This window comes from Cheilinus undulatus, linkage group 16 (genome assembly GCF_018320785.1).
Source record: "Cheilinus undulatus linkage group 16, ASM1832078v1, whole genome shotgun sequence".
Lineage (NCBI taxonomy): Eukaryota > Metazoa > Chordata > Actinopteri > Labriformes > Labridae > Cheilinus > Cheilinus undulatus.
The window spans coordinates 16,820,731-16,835,898 of NC_054880.1; the positions used below are offsets into that span (position 1 = coordinate 16,820,731).

The window sequence follows — 15,168 nt, forward strand, 5'->3', positions numbered from 1 at the left end:
TTGTGCATTACAACTATACAAAGATAACGAAAGCCATTTTTACCACATATTAAAAAAACATTTTGATGCTCCAAACAAAGAATACTTCTGAGGTTGCTGGTTAGTGGGCCATGCACACAAATATTTATTGTTGTATATATTTACATACAAGACCATGTTTAATGCCTATGGCTGAAAAATATTTCAAAGGTTGGCTCAGTAAGCAAATACTGAAACAAACAGTACGTTAGCCATGGCCTGAGTGCTTCCCTAAAGTTTGCAAGGTCAACTGTAGTTATGATGAACATTAAGGGAAGTAGACATTCAACTTCAAAGTCACTCATCACAATCATGTAACATTTATAGATTCAGAAAAGACAAACATCAACTCTCTACGGTGCATTACAATACTATTATATTATGAATGAACATTAAAAGAATAAACAATGAATATCAAACAACGCAAATGAAACTTTGAAATGGGGGGGGGGGCTAAACTCATTTTACCTTTCATTCATGCACATTTCTTTGAGTGTCAACACAAAGGCACTTTAACCTGATCATGAGACTTTGGCATTTATGTCAGAGTTAAATGTAAGACTTGAGGGTCCTAGGAGCAGTGCAGAATGACCAAATGTTGTGACAGCTATCCCTTGGCCACATTTTAACGCTACATCTTGGGGTTCTCACATAGTTTACAATCAGGCTTCTGGTCAGATTGTCTTTCCATTTGAATTGTAACAGAGTGGAAGTTGTAGGAGGAGAAACAAGTCTGTGTTATTTCTCTTTGGACAGTCTGAGCGTCAGCTGACTCATCTGTGGAGGCGAAAGGAAGACAAAGAAACAATATAAAAATGTTAGTAACATTGTGCCACTGAATACTCAGAGCAATGCAAACTCTAAAGGAAATATTAAGGAAACATTATCTTCATCTTATTCTTTTAAGCCATTCAGAGGTGGACTTGCCAACGTTTCGGATCCTTGCCCTGCCGTATAACCCAGGTACACTGAGCCTGAGGTGACTAACTGATGGCTGGACATTTTCCTTAAGGATTTTTTGGTAGAGAGCAGAATTCATGGCTCCGTCAATTATGGCAAGTCATCAAGGTCCTGAAGCAGCAAAGCAGCCCCAGACCATTACACTACCACCACCATGTTTGACTGTTGGTATGATGCTCTTTTGATGAAATGTGGTGTTCGTTTACAATCTTAACTAGATGGTCCACTGTCTTTGTAGATGTTCCTTATCTATTTAGTCTAACATTTAGCAAACTCAAGACTTAGTCTTACTATAGTATATGTTTAGATTTTAATTATCTCTGTACTATCAAGACATTTTAATGTGTGCAATATGAAAGTCCAAGGGAAACTTACCTATGGTAACAAATAAATGATACGTATTACACACTGTTGTGTTACAACACTTTTTATCACATTATATTGTATAATTCTATGAATAAAAGCCAAATCTCAGACTTTAAACACAGTTAAGTATGGTTATATCACGCAAACAGCTCCTACTTTTAACAGTTATGTTCTGCATTCTCACCTATAGCCACATGTGCAGACAGTACAGCCTGGTTCATGGTGAGGGCCCAGATGTGAAGACTGTGGACAGCTGTCACTCCCTTTACTGATAGCAGATGACTCCTCACCTCACTGTACTTCACACCAGCTGGAGTACCTAAGTCAAAGAAAAAACAGAAGGTGAAGAATGAATGTAAGACACTGAGAATTCACAAGGTGCCAAAAAGAACAAGGCAGAGAGCCTTACCTTCCATCAGGACTACAAGAATATCCCTCATGATGGTGAAGGTTGTGCATAAGACAAAGATGGAGAACAGGAATGTGCAGATGGGGTCGGCCATCTTGTATTCTGGCTGAAAGAAACAATTAACACATGAATAAGTGAATGAATCTGTAATGATTTATTTCAACCTTTGCAAAAGCATACAAGGGTGATGCTAACGTACCCTAAAGTAATCATGTTAGTAATAATGTCCCACAACTAAGGAGTTACATGATAAAGAAGGGAGTTTTTTGGGGCCCAGCCAAACAGGGGGGTCCATGGAGGTCAGCAAAATCATGGTCCATTGTAAAGTTAAGCTGTAATAACTATTTTTTTACCGGAATAATAACCACTCTTGTCAAAGCAACACATTTTTTTTTATTGTGTTTATTGCATTGTATATAGTGGTCTTTAAATCGTAAACCCCTTTTCCCAAATAAAATTGGTAAAGTGGGAAAAATGGTCAGAAAATTTGATGAAATCAGAGGTAAATATGAGTTAAAAAAAGGGGAAAATAGGCAGAAAGTGGCAAAAATGGGTTCAAAGTGGTAGAAAAAGGGCTAAAAGGTGGTGAAATAGAATTCAAAAGTGGCGAAAGTGGGTCAAAAGAGGCAACAATAGGCAGAAAATTGAACAAACTGGTTGAAAGTGGCAAAAACATGCAGACACTAGAAAAGCATTCAGAGAGTGCAGACCTCCGCCATTAGCCCTATCTCCCAATAATGAAGAATCCTTGAAAAACATTCCTGGATACAGACAGTGATCCGGATCACTCCCAAAATCTAATTCGCCGATTACTTCCTCCCCCGGTAGGGTGGAGACACAGTGAGGCAAAGCATTGGCTTCGCTACATGTGGACTGTCATGGCGGAAGCACCCATTATCTCACTGGATGACTGAAAGTCATGCCAGAGGGTGAATATTCCTCTATTCCTCCCAGCATTGTGAGTATTCTTGCTACAATTCGCTTTCTTTGTCTCTGTTACGATCCGACTCGTCTCCTCAGTGAAAAGTGGCATCAAGACCAACACAATTGCTACTGATCCGACACACATGCATTTATTTCATCATAAATCACAACTGTGGGCCCAGACAAATATGCGAGCAGGTGTGCAACCAAATTAAGCTTTTTGCAAGGATATCCCTTTATGCACTACTGATGGACACAGTACACAACACATTCTAACATTGAACAGAGGGCTTACATAGGAACTGAGGAAAGAAACTTTCTCTTCCAAACAGCCACAACAAGCTAGCTCCTCTAGCAGTAATGTGGGTAGGAAAAAGCAACACAAGGAAAAGGGTGGAAGGTCAGTCCTCAAGCTGCAGATTAGCTGAGATTAAAGAAGCATGCTTGTACTAATGTCGATGAAGTTTAGGACCACTAAATTGTCCATTTGGGAATGTCTGACACTAGGGGTAGCCTTAGGCCTGGTTGATTCTTCTGTCAAGTGAATGTCTACGCAATCACATTTAATGCTTGTTTGTGAGACACTATGACAGCTGAAACTAAGCACATTATATTGAGCATCAGTTGATTAAAATGGAGCTCAGCAGAAGTTCAAGCAGGAAGACTGTTTCTACTAATTCAAAATTCACCACTCTTTCACATCTCTCTATTCTTCCGTTCTTTAGCTCTTCCCTTTCTGGTGATCAGCTGATTCTAAGCGTTCACTCTCTTGAGAACTAAGCTAAATAGATTCTGCCACAACCTGCTTTGACCAATCATCTGTCATACTCTTTTCACAGTCAGCCTGTCGTTTAAGTGTGGACACTGCAACCCTCCTCCACCCAAGCCACCTTCATTCAGTTTATCAGTATCTAGTCCACATCCTCAAAGGTCTTCTGCTCATCTCATCCTGCAAACCCCAGTCTCCTCCTCAAAGCCCCCTCATTGGTTTCCTGGTGCAGCTTCTCAGAAATCTATGACTCATCTGATCCTGCATCCCTCCTCAACACCACCACCAGTGTCTAGATTGGTGGGTATCCTATCCTGCCATTTGCCTCGTGACCCCTTCAACTACATGAAGTCATCATGATGGAGTCTAATCACCAAAGACTGTGCATATTCCTCTTTCATTAAAATGTGTAAAATAAACTGTTGTTAAACTCATATTAACTCTTCTGATTGAACTGCAGTTACAGCAAAGAAGAAAAAAGAGTCAACAGAGGAGACAGATGTACAACCACTAAACCAGCTGAGGCAGAAGGGGAAATAACCGTGAAAGAAAGAACCGTGATAGCCAAGTATAAACACTCTCATCTAAGATATGATTGAGGTGTATACTTGGTGGAATATCTTGTCCAAATGGCTCAGGGCAGTTGTCCTCGATACAAAGCAGACAAAGACCCAGCACTTTCAAGGATGCTTTTGCAGCTTTCCAACATGTCAATGCCATTGTGGCAGTGTGGGTTGATAAGTTGGCTGCATTGTTGTAGAGTTATCTTGCTGGCACAACAATGAGGGGAAATTTTTGGACCAAGAAGAGATAACCCTTTGAGATCCCACGCTCTTGGAAAGCATTGTGACCTTTTAAAGGACTAAAATTATATTATCAATGAAACCATAGTGAATGCTGAAAATGAAAGTGGAACACCAATAGAGATAAGGGAAGTGACTACCATCTGATCTATCTGAGCAGTTACTAGATACCCTAAAACTGCTCAAAGGGGAGAAAGCATTTTGGTACTGATGGCAGCTTTAGACAGATGGATCAGAGACAGCAAACCCAGGATTTATCCAACTCATAAGGTAGCTGCCTGAGAAAGCATAACTTTGGGCTACACTGGTAGTCAAGGTTGAAGAAGGATGGTTCCTTGTGATTTTTCCTAATAATGACAAGTGAGACTGTTTTAATGTTTATGGTCCAAGTATTCTTAAAAAAAGGTTAGGAGCGCAGATTGTCAAGTGGTTTAAGGCGCTACCCATGTATGCAGGTGGCCCGAGTTCGAATCCGGCCTGTGGCCCTTTACCTCATGTCTCTCCCCACTCTCTTCCCTGTTTCCGAGTCTAATCACTGTCCTTCTAACCTGACACGCCAGATGCATTTGTTTCATACATCCATCTGGGATAGCTTCAATAGGAAATGTTTGAGAAAAGGTAGAGGCTTTGAAAAAAACTCAGAGTATGATTGGGTGAACGTTCTGTCTGTCACATCTCTACAGGCCAATCAGAGCAACAAAACATGTAACGTAGCTGCTATCAAGCTGCGCATGCGCCGCTACTGAGGAATAACACGAAACATGGCGACTATAGGCATGTAAGTACTCGACTTTTGTCATTTTTGAAAAGAAAACAACTCACTGCTGTTCCTTGTTCTTCTTTTAACGAAGAAATGTCATCAAGTCCTGATAAAACTGGCGCTTTAGCAGCATCCACGCTAATCTCTTCCTCCATAACTGCACCAGCCTCTTGCTGCTGCTTGTTTACGTCACGACTCTGCGGTGCCTGAAAGTACTGCCCCTTGTTGCTGATTGGTTCTGTCATTTTCTAACCGGGCCCAAACGGTTCAGATGGGAGCTTTGCAATTTGGATTTGCCAGTGAGAAACAAGGAAATAGGCGTATCCATCTGCTTTGCAAGGTTAGTGTTCTTCCTCTATCTAATACAGGCATGAAAAGGCCCAGAAATAAATATTAAAATAATAAAAATAAAAAAAAGGTGGCGGGCCAACCAGGAAGACTTCCAACAAAGTGTGCATACAGAAAGACTTCTTACCTTGAAGTAGATAATGATGGCACTAACAAGCACACTGATGCTCTGGAGTAGATCTCCCACAACATGGACAAAAGCTGCACGTACACTGGCATTGGCCTGCTGAGTCCGCCCTCCTGAAATGTACAAATAAATTAATAAATAAATACTGTTGGATATAAATCATTAAAAACATACTGTTTCTAAACTATTTAATTATTAAGAACAAAAGTTAAGAAGACTTGTAACCCACCATGAACAACTCCGTTGTGCTCCAGATCTTCTTTGTCATCTGTTGAGTTGGCTTGGTTTGTGATCTGCTTCTGTCCTTTTTCTTTCTTGTGACTGTGGCCATGCCCATGTGAGCCGTGACTGTGACTGTGTGAGCTAAGACCCCCGTGACTGTGGCCGTGGCCAGACTGGTGAAGTGTGAGGGCCATGCTTTTGAGAATAAGAATAAAGCATTTCCAGAGCATGAACCTAATCAGCTCAGATATACAGGGATTTATGACACCACAACCAAAGTTACTGCATGAAACTGGATTAAGTATTGCCCTCCTCACTGAGAGCCTTTGCAAAAATGTTAAAAAGGTGCAATGTGTGACAACTGTGTGTGTTAAACTTACACAATATTAGCCAACACACCACAACCAGAGGTCATGAGCATAATTGTGCCCTCAATGGTGTAGTCATCGTTAATGATGCGATCCACAGCCAGATAAACCAGCACCCCAGTTACCAACCAGATGGTGAAAATTGACAGCAGAGCACCCAAGATCTCTGTGTGGGTGAAGAGGTGAAGACAGTGAGGGGAAACAATCTGGAGTTTTACAACAAGAAACGTGGTCAAATGAGTAACAGCTGTACTAGAAACCTAATTTTTTACATTACAATTAAGAAAAGGAAAAGCAAAAAAAATCAGAGCACAGTTAAGTTGGTTAAGAAACAAGAATTAAACCCTGTAAACTCTATCTTAAGGTTTACAAATCTGTCAAATATTTGGTAAGCTCTAATGATAATTACCAATTATGTATAATGTGCCTATAGAAAGTATTCACCCCCTTGGATGATTTACCCTTTAATTGATTTGATAAGTCAATGATGGTCAATGTAATTTGGCTGTGTGACAAAAAAACAGGTTAAAATAGGTTTCTACAAAGTTATGCCAATTAAACAAAAACATGTGATGAAAAATAAGTGACTGGATAAATATTCAAAATATTTAAAGTGACTGACCTATTTCATCCAAGGTCTAGCCAAATTGTACTAGTGGTCTCAAAAATTGGGGAAATGGGGATCACCTGAGTGCAGTGAATGTGTCTTAAGTAATTGCAGTATAAAGACCCCTTTGGAAGGTCCAGTCACTGGTTAAGCAGCATTCCTGGCTACCATTACACCATGAACAAAAAACAACACTCCAAGCAACTCAGATAAAAACATTATTGTAAAGTATAAGTCAGGGATGGATCCAAAAAAAGTCCAAGGTTCTGAATATCCCTGTGAGTTTAGTTTGATCCATCATCAAGAAATGGAATATGGCACATGTGTAAATCTGCCTAGACCAGCCATCCTCATAAACTGAGTGGCTGTACAAGAAGGAGACTAGTGAGAGAGGCCACCAAGACACCTATAACTACTCTGAAGGAGTTACAAGCTTCAGCAGTTGAGATGGGAGGGACTCTGTATGCAACAACTGTTACCTGGGTTCTTCCTCAGTCAAAGCTTTAAGAGAGAGTGGCCAATTTATAATTTTTAATAGGCACTGAATAACTTAACTTGTTCCAGGTTATATAAACGGTCCTAAATTCATATCCTGATAAGCCACTAGGGGTCGACAGGAATCAATTTTTCAGGGCTGATACTGATTATAAGTTTAGGTTATTCAAATGTTATATTAATAACACTCAATGGGACGTAGACATATGATTAAAAAAACTTTTAATAAATTAAACTTGCTAAATTTACCAGTGAGATTTCTTATTGTATTTACGTAACAGTAAAGTAGTAAAGAGACTAAAGGCTAAAGTGCTTGTGAGATGTGAGAAGTTGTATTTCTGACCCTCTGTGACTGTTAAGTTCTACTTAAAAAAAGCAATAAAGCAGAAAAGCTGCTAAAGATTACTCAATAATAACATCTGTACTTCTGGATTACAGCAAACAATAACAGCAGGGATCATCCGTCTATTGACACTGAAAACAGCACAGGGCAACAAAACTGACAGTGGGAAACAGGCAATGAAAGGATACGGTCACTGAAAGCAGCAAGAAGGGAAAACAACTCACAGCAGGGCTAAAGTCACGAAAGAATTGGCAACTGGCAAAATGAAATGTCGATACAGATTATGGGTCAAATGTTAAATATCAGCCTAGATAATCTGCCTGGCAAATAATCGGTCAATCCCTCTATGTTATTTTGTAAAAGAACAGTTTTCCATCTGATTCAGCGCCAACCACACATGACAATCTGTTTTTTACCAATTTGCCCAAAATATTTGACTTAACATCAAGTTGAAAATCCTGCGTCCATCTATACTTTTAACTAAACCATCTAAATAGTATATAAAACAAGTACATACATTTTAAAAACATTTTATTAAGTAAGAATCAAACCTCTGACAGAAAGTACTGATAAATTAATGTTGTAAAAACCATACCTGCACGATGCCAGCCGTAGCTGAGCTTGTGTGTGGCAGGTCTGGAGGAGAGCCAGAGAGATATCAGGCTGATGATGAAGCTGGTGAAGTCAACCAGCAGGTGGGCAGCATCTGTCATCACTGCAAGACTGTCTGCAAAATACCCCCCTGCAGAAAGACAGGTGATATCAAACACTAGGATCTTAAAAACATTGACCAGGGAGTAAAAAGCAGCAGTTAAAGCAAAAACAAATGACTTAATGAGTAAGTAAATAGAAAAAAGAGCTTAAGCTTAAGATAAGCAACATAAAGTGCCACACTGTTGCATATTGTAATAGTCGCTACTTTTATTTGACACTACTTTTATGGTATGAAGCTAGTATGGTGTTTTAATTAGTCGCTTTAATCTTATAAATCTGAATAGTTACTAAAAAGTATCGGAAGGAAAAAAGGGCCAATATGAGTTTGAACAACATTATTATATTTTATAGCACAATATGTATGTGGTAATGCAATTGTTAGCATCCAGCTATTTGCTAGCTACACTGCTATCAGACAACAAAAAGGTTTATTTTAGGTGTTTATATGATAATTTCCTGGTGTTCAAGCTTTATCAAAGATCAGATATATTCAGGTAAAGTGCTCTAATAAGGGAAATTACTCTAAAGGTATCAGAGAGACAGGCAGAAGGTGAAGAATGGGGTAGGTATTAAAGAATTTGAGGTTGGCAGAATGACTCACCAAGGATTTCACCGATCATGAAGATCAGGCAGATCACAGAGACCAGATACAGCCTCATCCTGGCATGTTTCTTCTCTCCTTCACGGTCTGCCTCCGCATGGCTGTTGTCATGACAGTGCTTGATTCCCCCAGTGCCATTCATCTTTGATGGCTCTTGATACACCACACTTGGATGAACAATAAAATCAGAATGAATGCAAAATACAGTGACAACTTTATGAAATTGAGATACATCTTTGCAATTTTCCAAATCAGTTGAATTCACACTCCTTTTAATACCCTTTTTGAAAAAAATCACAAATATCCACAAGGGGTTGACAATCTGTGTACAGCATGGCCTCATCTACACTTAGACCCACATTCTTGATGCTGGCACTTTCACTTATCTGCCTCATCAGTTTAACCTGTCAGCTAAAATAAAATGTAATTTCATAAAAGTTTAGCCTTTAAAGAGGACAACTGCTTCAGTGGTGTTGACTTGAGATCATCCATGTGTAAACATTTAACCTTCTGATTTTTTTTTTTTTTTTTTTTTTTACAGTTTTCAATAAACATTGTAAATTCTAACATAAAAGGCTGGAATAAAGATTTGGCTATCTTCTCCATAAATGATCATCATCATTCAACGTTCATCAAACTAGTTGATTATTTATTCCACAATAACACTATGGCTGTCTTTATTGTAGGGATGCACAATATTATCCGCAAGATATCGGTATTGGAAGATATTTGCTTAAAAAGTGAATTATCATATAGGCAAATATGAATATTTCTGCCAGTACAATCTGTATTTTAATAAAAATCTAAAAATATTTTAAAATATTAAAAATCTATTTAGATCAGAAAATATTATCCATATAAACAAGTAAGTTTAGTTGGTGGAGGCTCAACACACAGATCTGTGTCAGCTGAAGCCTTTTTCTTTAAAGACCCTGTAAAGTAAAAATAAATCTGAATTTATGTTTGTTGTATGATAGATCACTGTGTTATGAACCCCCAGGTCAAATTTCAGTCTCATAAAGCATCTCCAAGTTTATAAAATTAAGCTTGAAATCATGAACAATGAGGCAGTAAAATCTGCTCCAGGATAGTGTGGGCGTGTCTGTTGAATGAGTTGAAACCACGCCCACTCAGGACATGCGTAGTCTGCAGCATTAACCCCCTCACTCATGGTGTCATACTTGGAAAAATATTTTCCCCTAAAAACATGAAACAGTAAACAAAACATGCATAATTATAACTTTGCAATGAAACATGAACATTATAGAACGGTACAAGAGTACAAGACTGAATTCCTTTGCACAAAATGAATCAGAAGTCCCTGCTCCAGGTGGCTGCTTCCATCCACAACATTGTAGTGTTAGAGGGGCGGGGTCATTCTCTACTGTGGGCTCATGACATTGTGAGTCCATATATTGGCCCCGCCCACATGAAACCAAGCCAGGAAAGAGATGAAATGGCCTAAATCCAGAATTCAGTCTCATGTAGATCTCAGAGTTTTCACACGTTTAAAACAACCAGATTCCAACATTTCTAGAGTGTTAAGACAAAAACTTTGGATTTCACTTTACAAGGTCTTTAATCACCATCATTTCTTACACTTTGAAAGTGTTTTTGAAGGACTGAAATTTGTTCATTTGTTTATCCTCAAACTTTGAATTGTGTTTTTCTGGACCGAGGTCTTAGGTCTAAAGTATATTTAAATCTAGTTTCGGTTAAAACTGATTTGCAAATATATCAGCATATTGGATATTAGTAAAAATCCAGTGTTTTGCATCCCTACTGTAATGCGTTAACCCTGACAATTATTCTGATCCCAGATCAGTATCATGCAGGGTTAAACAAGTAAATGCAGAAAGTCCTAGGTAATTTTAGTGTATAATTAAACATTATTAAGTCAGCATAAGGAGCTTTAGAAAATTAGAAGAATTAGTAGAAGTTTAAATGCTTAAAAAAGCTAAGTCAGCCGATCGCAAATCATGTGTCCAATGACTAATATTTGATCCACTACCAGCAAGAGGCAGCCAAAATGAAGTGAATATTGGCTGAAGAGGAACCAGGAGGACAAAATGTGAAAAACTGCAGACGAACCTGCAGAATTAGATAAGAGATTCAGTAGAGGACAATTACGCCTACATGTATGGCATTTTCCCCTGCAGTATATATTTCTAAAAATATGTATTATTTTATTTTATTTTATTTTATTTTATTCAACCTTTATTCAATCAGGAGAATCCCATTGAGATTCAAAACCTCTTTTTCAAGGGAGTCCTGGCCAAGTGGCAGCAAAGTTCAACATAGTTACAACATACAAACAAAATTAAAACAACATTAAAACATAATGAAGAATCACAGATTATGAAAAACAAGTGCACATTATTGAGGCAGACTCCAATGCTTTCCGCTTGGTTTTAAAAGCATATAAGGATAGTAGGCTATTATTTAATGACGAAATAAAATATAAGGACAGTTAAATCATTATTAACATATAGTCAGTGATTGAGCCTTGCCCTACAAGGAAAAAGATTAATAATGGAATAAAGAATTTCAAAAGATCACTATATCAAACGCATATTTTTCAATTTGAATGTGGCTCTCTGGGCATTATGGCCCCTAGAAAAATAATTCAGTTAGTTGAGGTAAAGAGTGAAACTTTTTACAAGGTATGGAAAACCCTGAAGCGTGGATATCCTCCAGTGTCACCAACTTAAGTCTACCGTTATTACGGACGTTAGGGTGCCTACTTGGGTGAAGATTAAATGTTTTTTGACATCATTTTCTTCTTTTGTAGATTATATCAATTATTACCTCTGGATATTTTGTCGATTTGTTATTTAATTTTATCACATAAAGCGCTCTAGATTGTATCTTCATTTATTTTAGGACGTATTTCAAAAAGCCACTTTTTTTGAGGGGGGGTCACCTTGTGCACATTTCCTCGTGACATCTTCACCAGGGATGAGCGGAAGATGAACAACTGTGCAACCACTGAAGGAAAAAACTGAGTCCACATCATGTTTGCACACAGCTAATCCTGCAGACCCCAGACCAGCCCCGTGTGGAAAACCAGCAGACCACAAACAGGGAAACGTGGGCAAAGACAGCCTAAAGCACAACAATGAATGCTTGACTAAGGGATGCACTACTGCACACGTCATGTAGGACGATTTCAACTAATACTTCCTTGCATAATTTAGAATAAATGATCACATTTTTTCACAAAAACTAATAATTATTACATTGTCAAAATAATGAAGTGCACACTGATCTGTCTCCTAATCATTACTGGTTTAAGATTCGATCACTGAAGCCTTTATAATTAAAAATAAAAGGACACCAGCTTACCTTTCAACAATAGCGTACGTGTTCTTCAAGTCTGTCATCAGGGGGATTTTCTCTGGATCCTTATTCATGAACATCACTGAAGTCTTGAAGAGCAACAAAGATGACCAAAGTTTAAATCGAAAAGATGCCCAAAAACTGTTTTAAAAGTCCAATTTAACTTTTTACAACTTTGAAGGCTGTAGCTTTGGCCATTAACTTCCAACTCCTATTTTCAGCTGTGAAATCTTCTAGGCTTTGTTTTCTCCTTTTGATAAAGACGAGTTTAGCAGTCCTCACACATCCTACTTAATCCATCCAGGGTGCAAATAGTGAAAATGTGATGCAGCCTTGTGACTATCACTGTTTGCACCGTGTGCAAATTTATCACCGCCTGCAACAAGGCCTGTGAAGTGGGGTGAGTGGGGTGGAAAGTGACGGCCTGGGGTCATTTAAAACGGAGACATCAGTCTCAGCTGACAGGCATTGAAAGGGGGAAGACCATTACAATAGTCAACGTCATCCTAAAAAAAAAAAAAAGAAATACCTACCAAAAAGCCTTAAAAAAATCAACTCCCCATTGAAGAAAATGGTAGGATTTTTTTGTTGTATCATCGAAACGACCAAATTCTCTCTGGTCCCGCCCACCCCATCAGATCAGCCTCGATGCCGTGATTACGAAACCAGGTGCCGTGCGCTCTGTGGGCCTACCTTTGTGTTTTTATCACATGGTCAAGGTTCCCTCAACCTTTTAAATACAACTTTGAGTAAATCAAAAGTAGCCTACAGCTGTTCCAACCTGTCTACTGTTGATAAAGGTTGACACCTGTGTTGATGTTAGTAGCCAACTCCAAAGTGGGCTTTATGTTAATCTTATAGTGCCTGCAGGAATTAATAAGACCCAGACCCACTTTACTTTTTTCAATTATGTTATGTTGCAGCCTGATGCTTCAGTAAATCTACACTCAGCACTACATCATGACAAAGTGATAACAGTGTTTTAGATTTTTTTTTCAGTTCTATCACAAATAAAAAAACTGAATTCATCACATTGACATGAATATTAAGACCCTTTGCAAAAACGCAGGCAGGCTTTTGTGTTTTGCGACTGAGGAGAGGCAAGCCACTCTGCCATAAAGCTTTGTCAGTTATAACCTGAGTGCAATTTTAGTGAGGAGGACAATAAGGAAGAACCACCAAGACTACCAAGACTGCATTGCACAACATTAGCCTACATGTGAAGGTGCTTTAAAATGTTCTAAACGTGTAGAAATCTGGTGGAGGTTTTTTTTCGTACAACATGCATATACCAGCATCGTTTTTCCCCAATGTCTCTTTATATACAGGTTACCTTTACGTTTAGTCCCAGATAGGACCACAAGGTGGCATCAATGAGCCATATATGCAAAGTGTTGCAGTCCAGCTTTACAGATATCGGTCATCAAATAAATGAACTGATGGGATACCGTTTCTATGTGTTTTCAGGAAAAAAAGTAGTGATGTTAAGGGCTTCTCATGTTGATATCATTATTAGTATTATTACTATTCATATTTGACGTGTAATTGGCCCGTTTTTTAGAGATTAAAAAAACGTTTCTGTAAGTTTTTGTGTTAAACTCAGGATTTTATCTAGATTTAACACCTACAGTCCTGTCTTGTTTCTTTAGCTGTTTGTTTCTACGCCCCTTCTGTTATCTCTAGCTTTAATTCACATTTTACAAAATGGCTCAAGTTTTTTGAAACAGGGGTAATGCATCTAATAGGTTGGAAGGAAACCTTGTTCTAAATTTTAGTCAGAAACATGTCATTACCCTTACAGTAAGCCACATTTGCCTGGAAAGTCTAGATAAAGTATTATTTTAATATATAAAAGCAAATAGTAAAACTTTAATTGCTTGTAATAAAGATGCCAATTGGGCATGAAAACTTTGCCTGTTGAAAAACTGTGGTGCACAAATGCCTTTTGATACATTTATTTCAGTGAATCCCTCCCTCTCTCACTATTAACAAGTAGGGGAAATGAGACTCCTTGCCCTTCAATGGATTGCTGTATGTAGAGACGCGGTGGTGAATTGTCACAGGGCAACATTTCAGAGAGCCCTAACGATGAATAAAATGAGTAATAAAATATCATGCACTCTATGAAGTGTATTTATGAGACCTTACAAATAACAGGCCATAGCAAAGTTTCTAGTTGCATATTAGTAGCTATACCTCCACAAATACATAGGCTACATTCTTTAAACTTTTGGTTAAAATGTTTTTATTTAAAAAGTTGACATATATCTAATTTTAGCTAACATTTATTTAAATAAAGTCAACAACTACCTACCTTTAGCTGTAATTTATCTAGTAATTTCTATCCAGTATTTTTAGTGATTTTCCACTGTTAGCTAGCATTTCTATAAATACATCAACATTTACCTACTTTTGGCTACAATACTCTTAGCTAATATTTATTTAAGGGTAAAAACACTACACATCTACCTACCTTTAGCTAAAATGTATCTATTTATTGTTACCAAGTATTTTTAGCTAACTGATATTTACTGTAGCCTAACATTTTTATAAATACATCAACATATACCTACTCTTGGCAGCATTTTCTCAACTGTTTTCCAGTGTTTTTAGCTAATATCTATTGTTAGCTAACATTTTCATACATCAACATCAACCTAACTTTAGCTATAATTTATCCATTAATTGTTACCAAGTACTTTTAGCAAACTGATATCTACTGAGCTAACATTTCTATAAATACATCAACACGTACCTACTCATAGCTACAATTTATCAACAGTTTTTCAGTATTTTTAGCTACATTTTATCTACCGCTGGCTAATTTTCATAAATACATCAACATGGACCTACGCTTAGCTGCAGTTTATCTATAATTTGCCAGCATTTTAGCTAATATCCACTGTGAGCTAAAATTTTCTGGAAAAACATTGTTTTTACCTACTTTGAGCTCCATTTTATAAGTGGTTTTAGCTAGCTTAATATCTACTGTAAG

At 37.9% G+C, this 15,168-nt stretch overlaps 1 protein-coding gene across 1 annotated transcript; it reads right to left on the reverse strand.

Moving 5' to 3' along the window:
• Positions 1–93: 93 nt before the first annotated feature.
• On the reverse strand, positions 94–12,499 carry LOC121523281 (zinc transporter 2-like). The gene is made up of 9 exons (XM_041808088.1): positions 12,180–12,499; positions 8,835–9,001; positions 8,115–8,261; positions 6,087–6,240; positions 5,714–5,901; positions 5,485–5,597; positions 1,754–1,859; positions 1,529–1,663; positions 94–795 (listed from the first exon to the last, which is right to left on the reverse strand). Exons 1-9 carry the CDS (start codon positions 12,251–12,253, stop codon positions 650–652), a joined length of 1,230 nt encoding a protein of 409 aa, XP_041664022.1. The 5' UTR covers positions 12,254–12,499; the 3' UTR covers positions 94–649.
• Positions 12,500–15,168: the final 2,669 nt, after the last annotated feature.

Bases quoted from the DNA above. Each gene is read 5' to 3' on its own strand.
- LOC121523281 (XM_041808088.1), bottom strand. From the start codon at position 12,253: ATGTTCATGAATAAGGATCCAGAGAAAATCCCCCTGATGACAGACTTG. The intron at 8,262-8,834 runs GTGAGTCATTCT...GTCTTTCTGCAG, and splicing joins CATGATCGGTGAAATCCTTG to GGGGGTATTTTGCAGACAGT. The intron at 5,598-5,713 runs GTGGGTTACAAG...TGTACATTTCAG, and splicing joins GCACAACGGAGTTGTTCATG to GAGGGCGGACTCAGCAGGCC.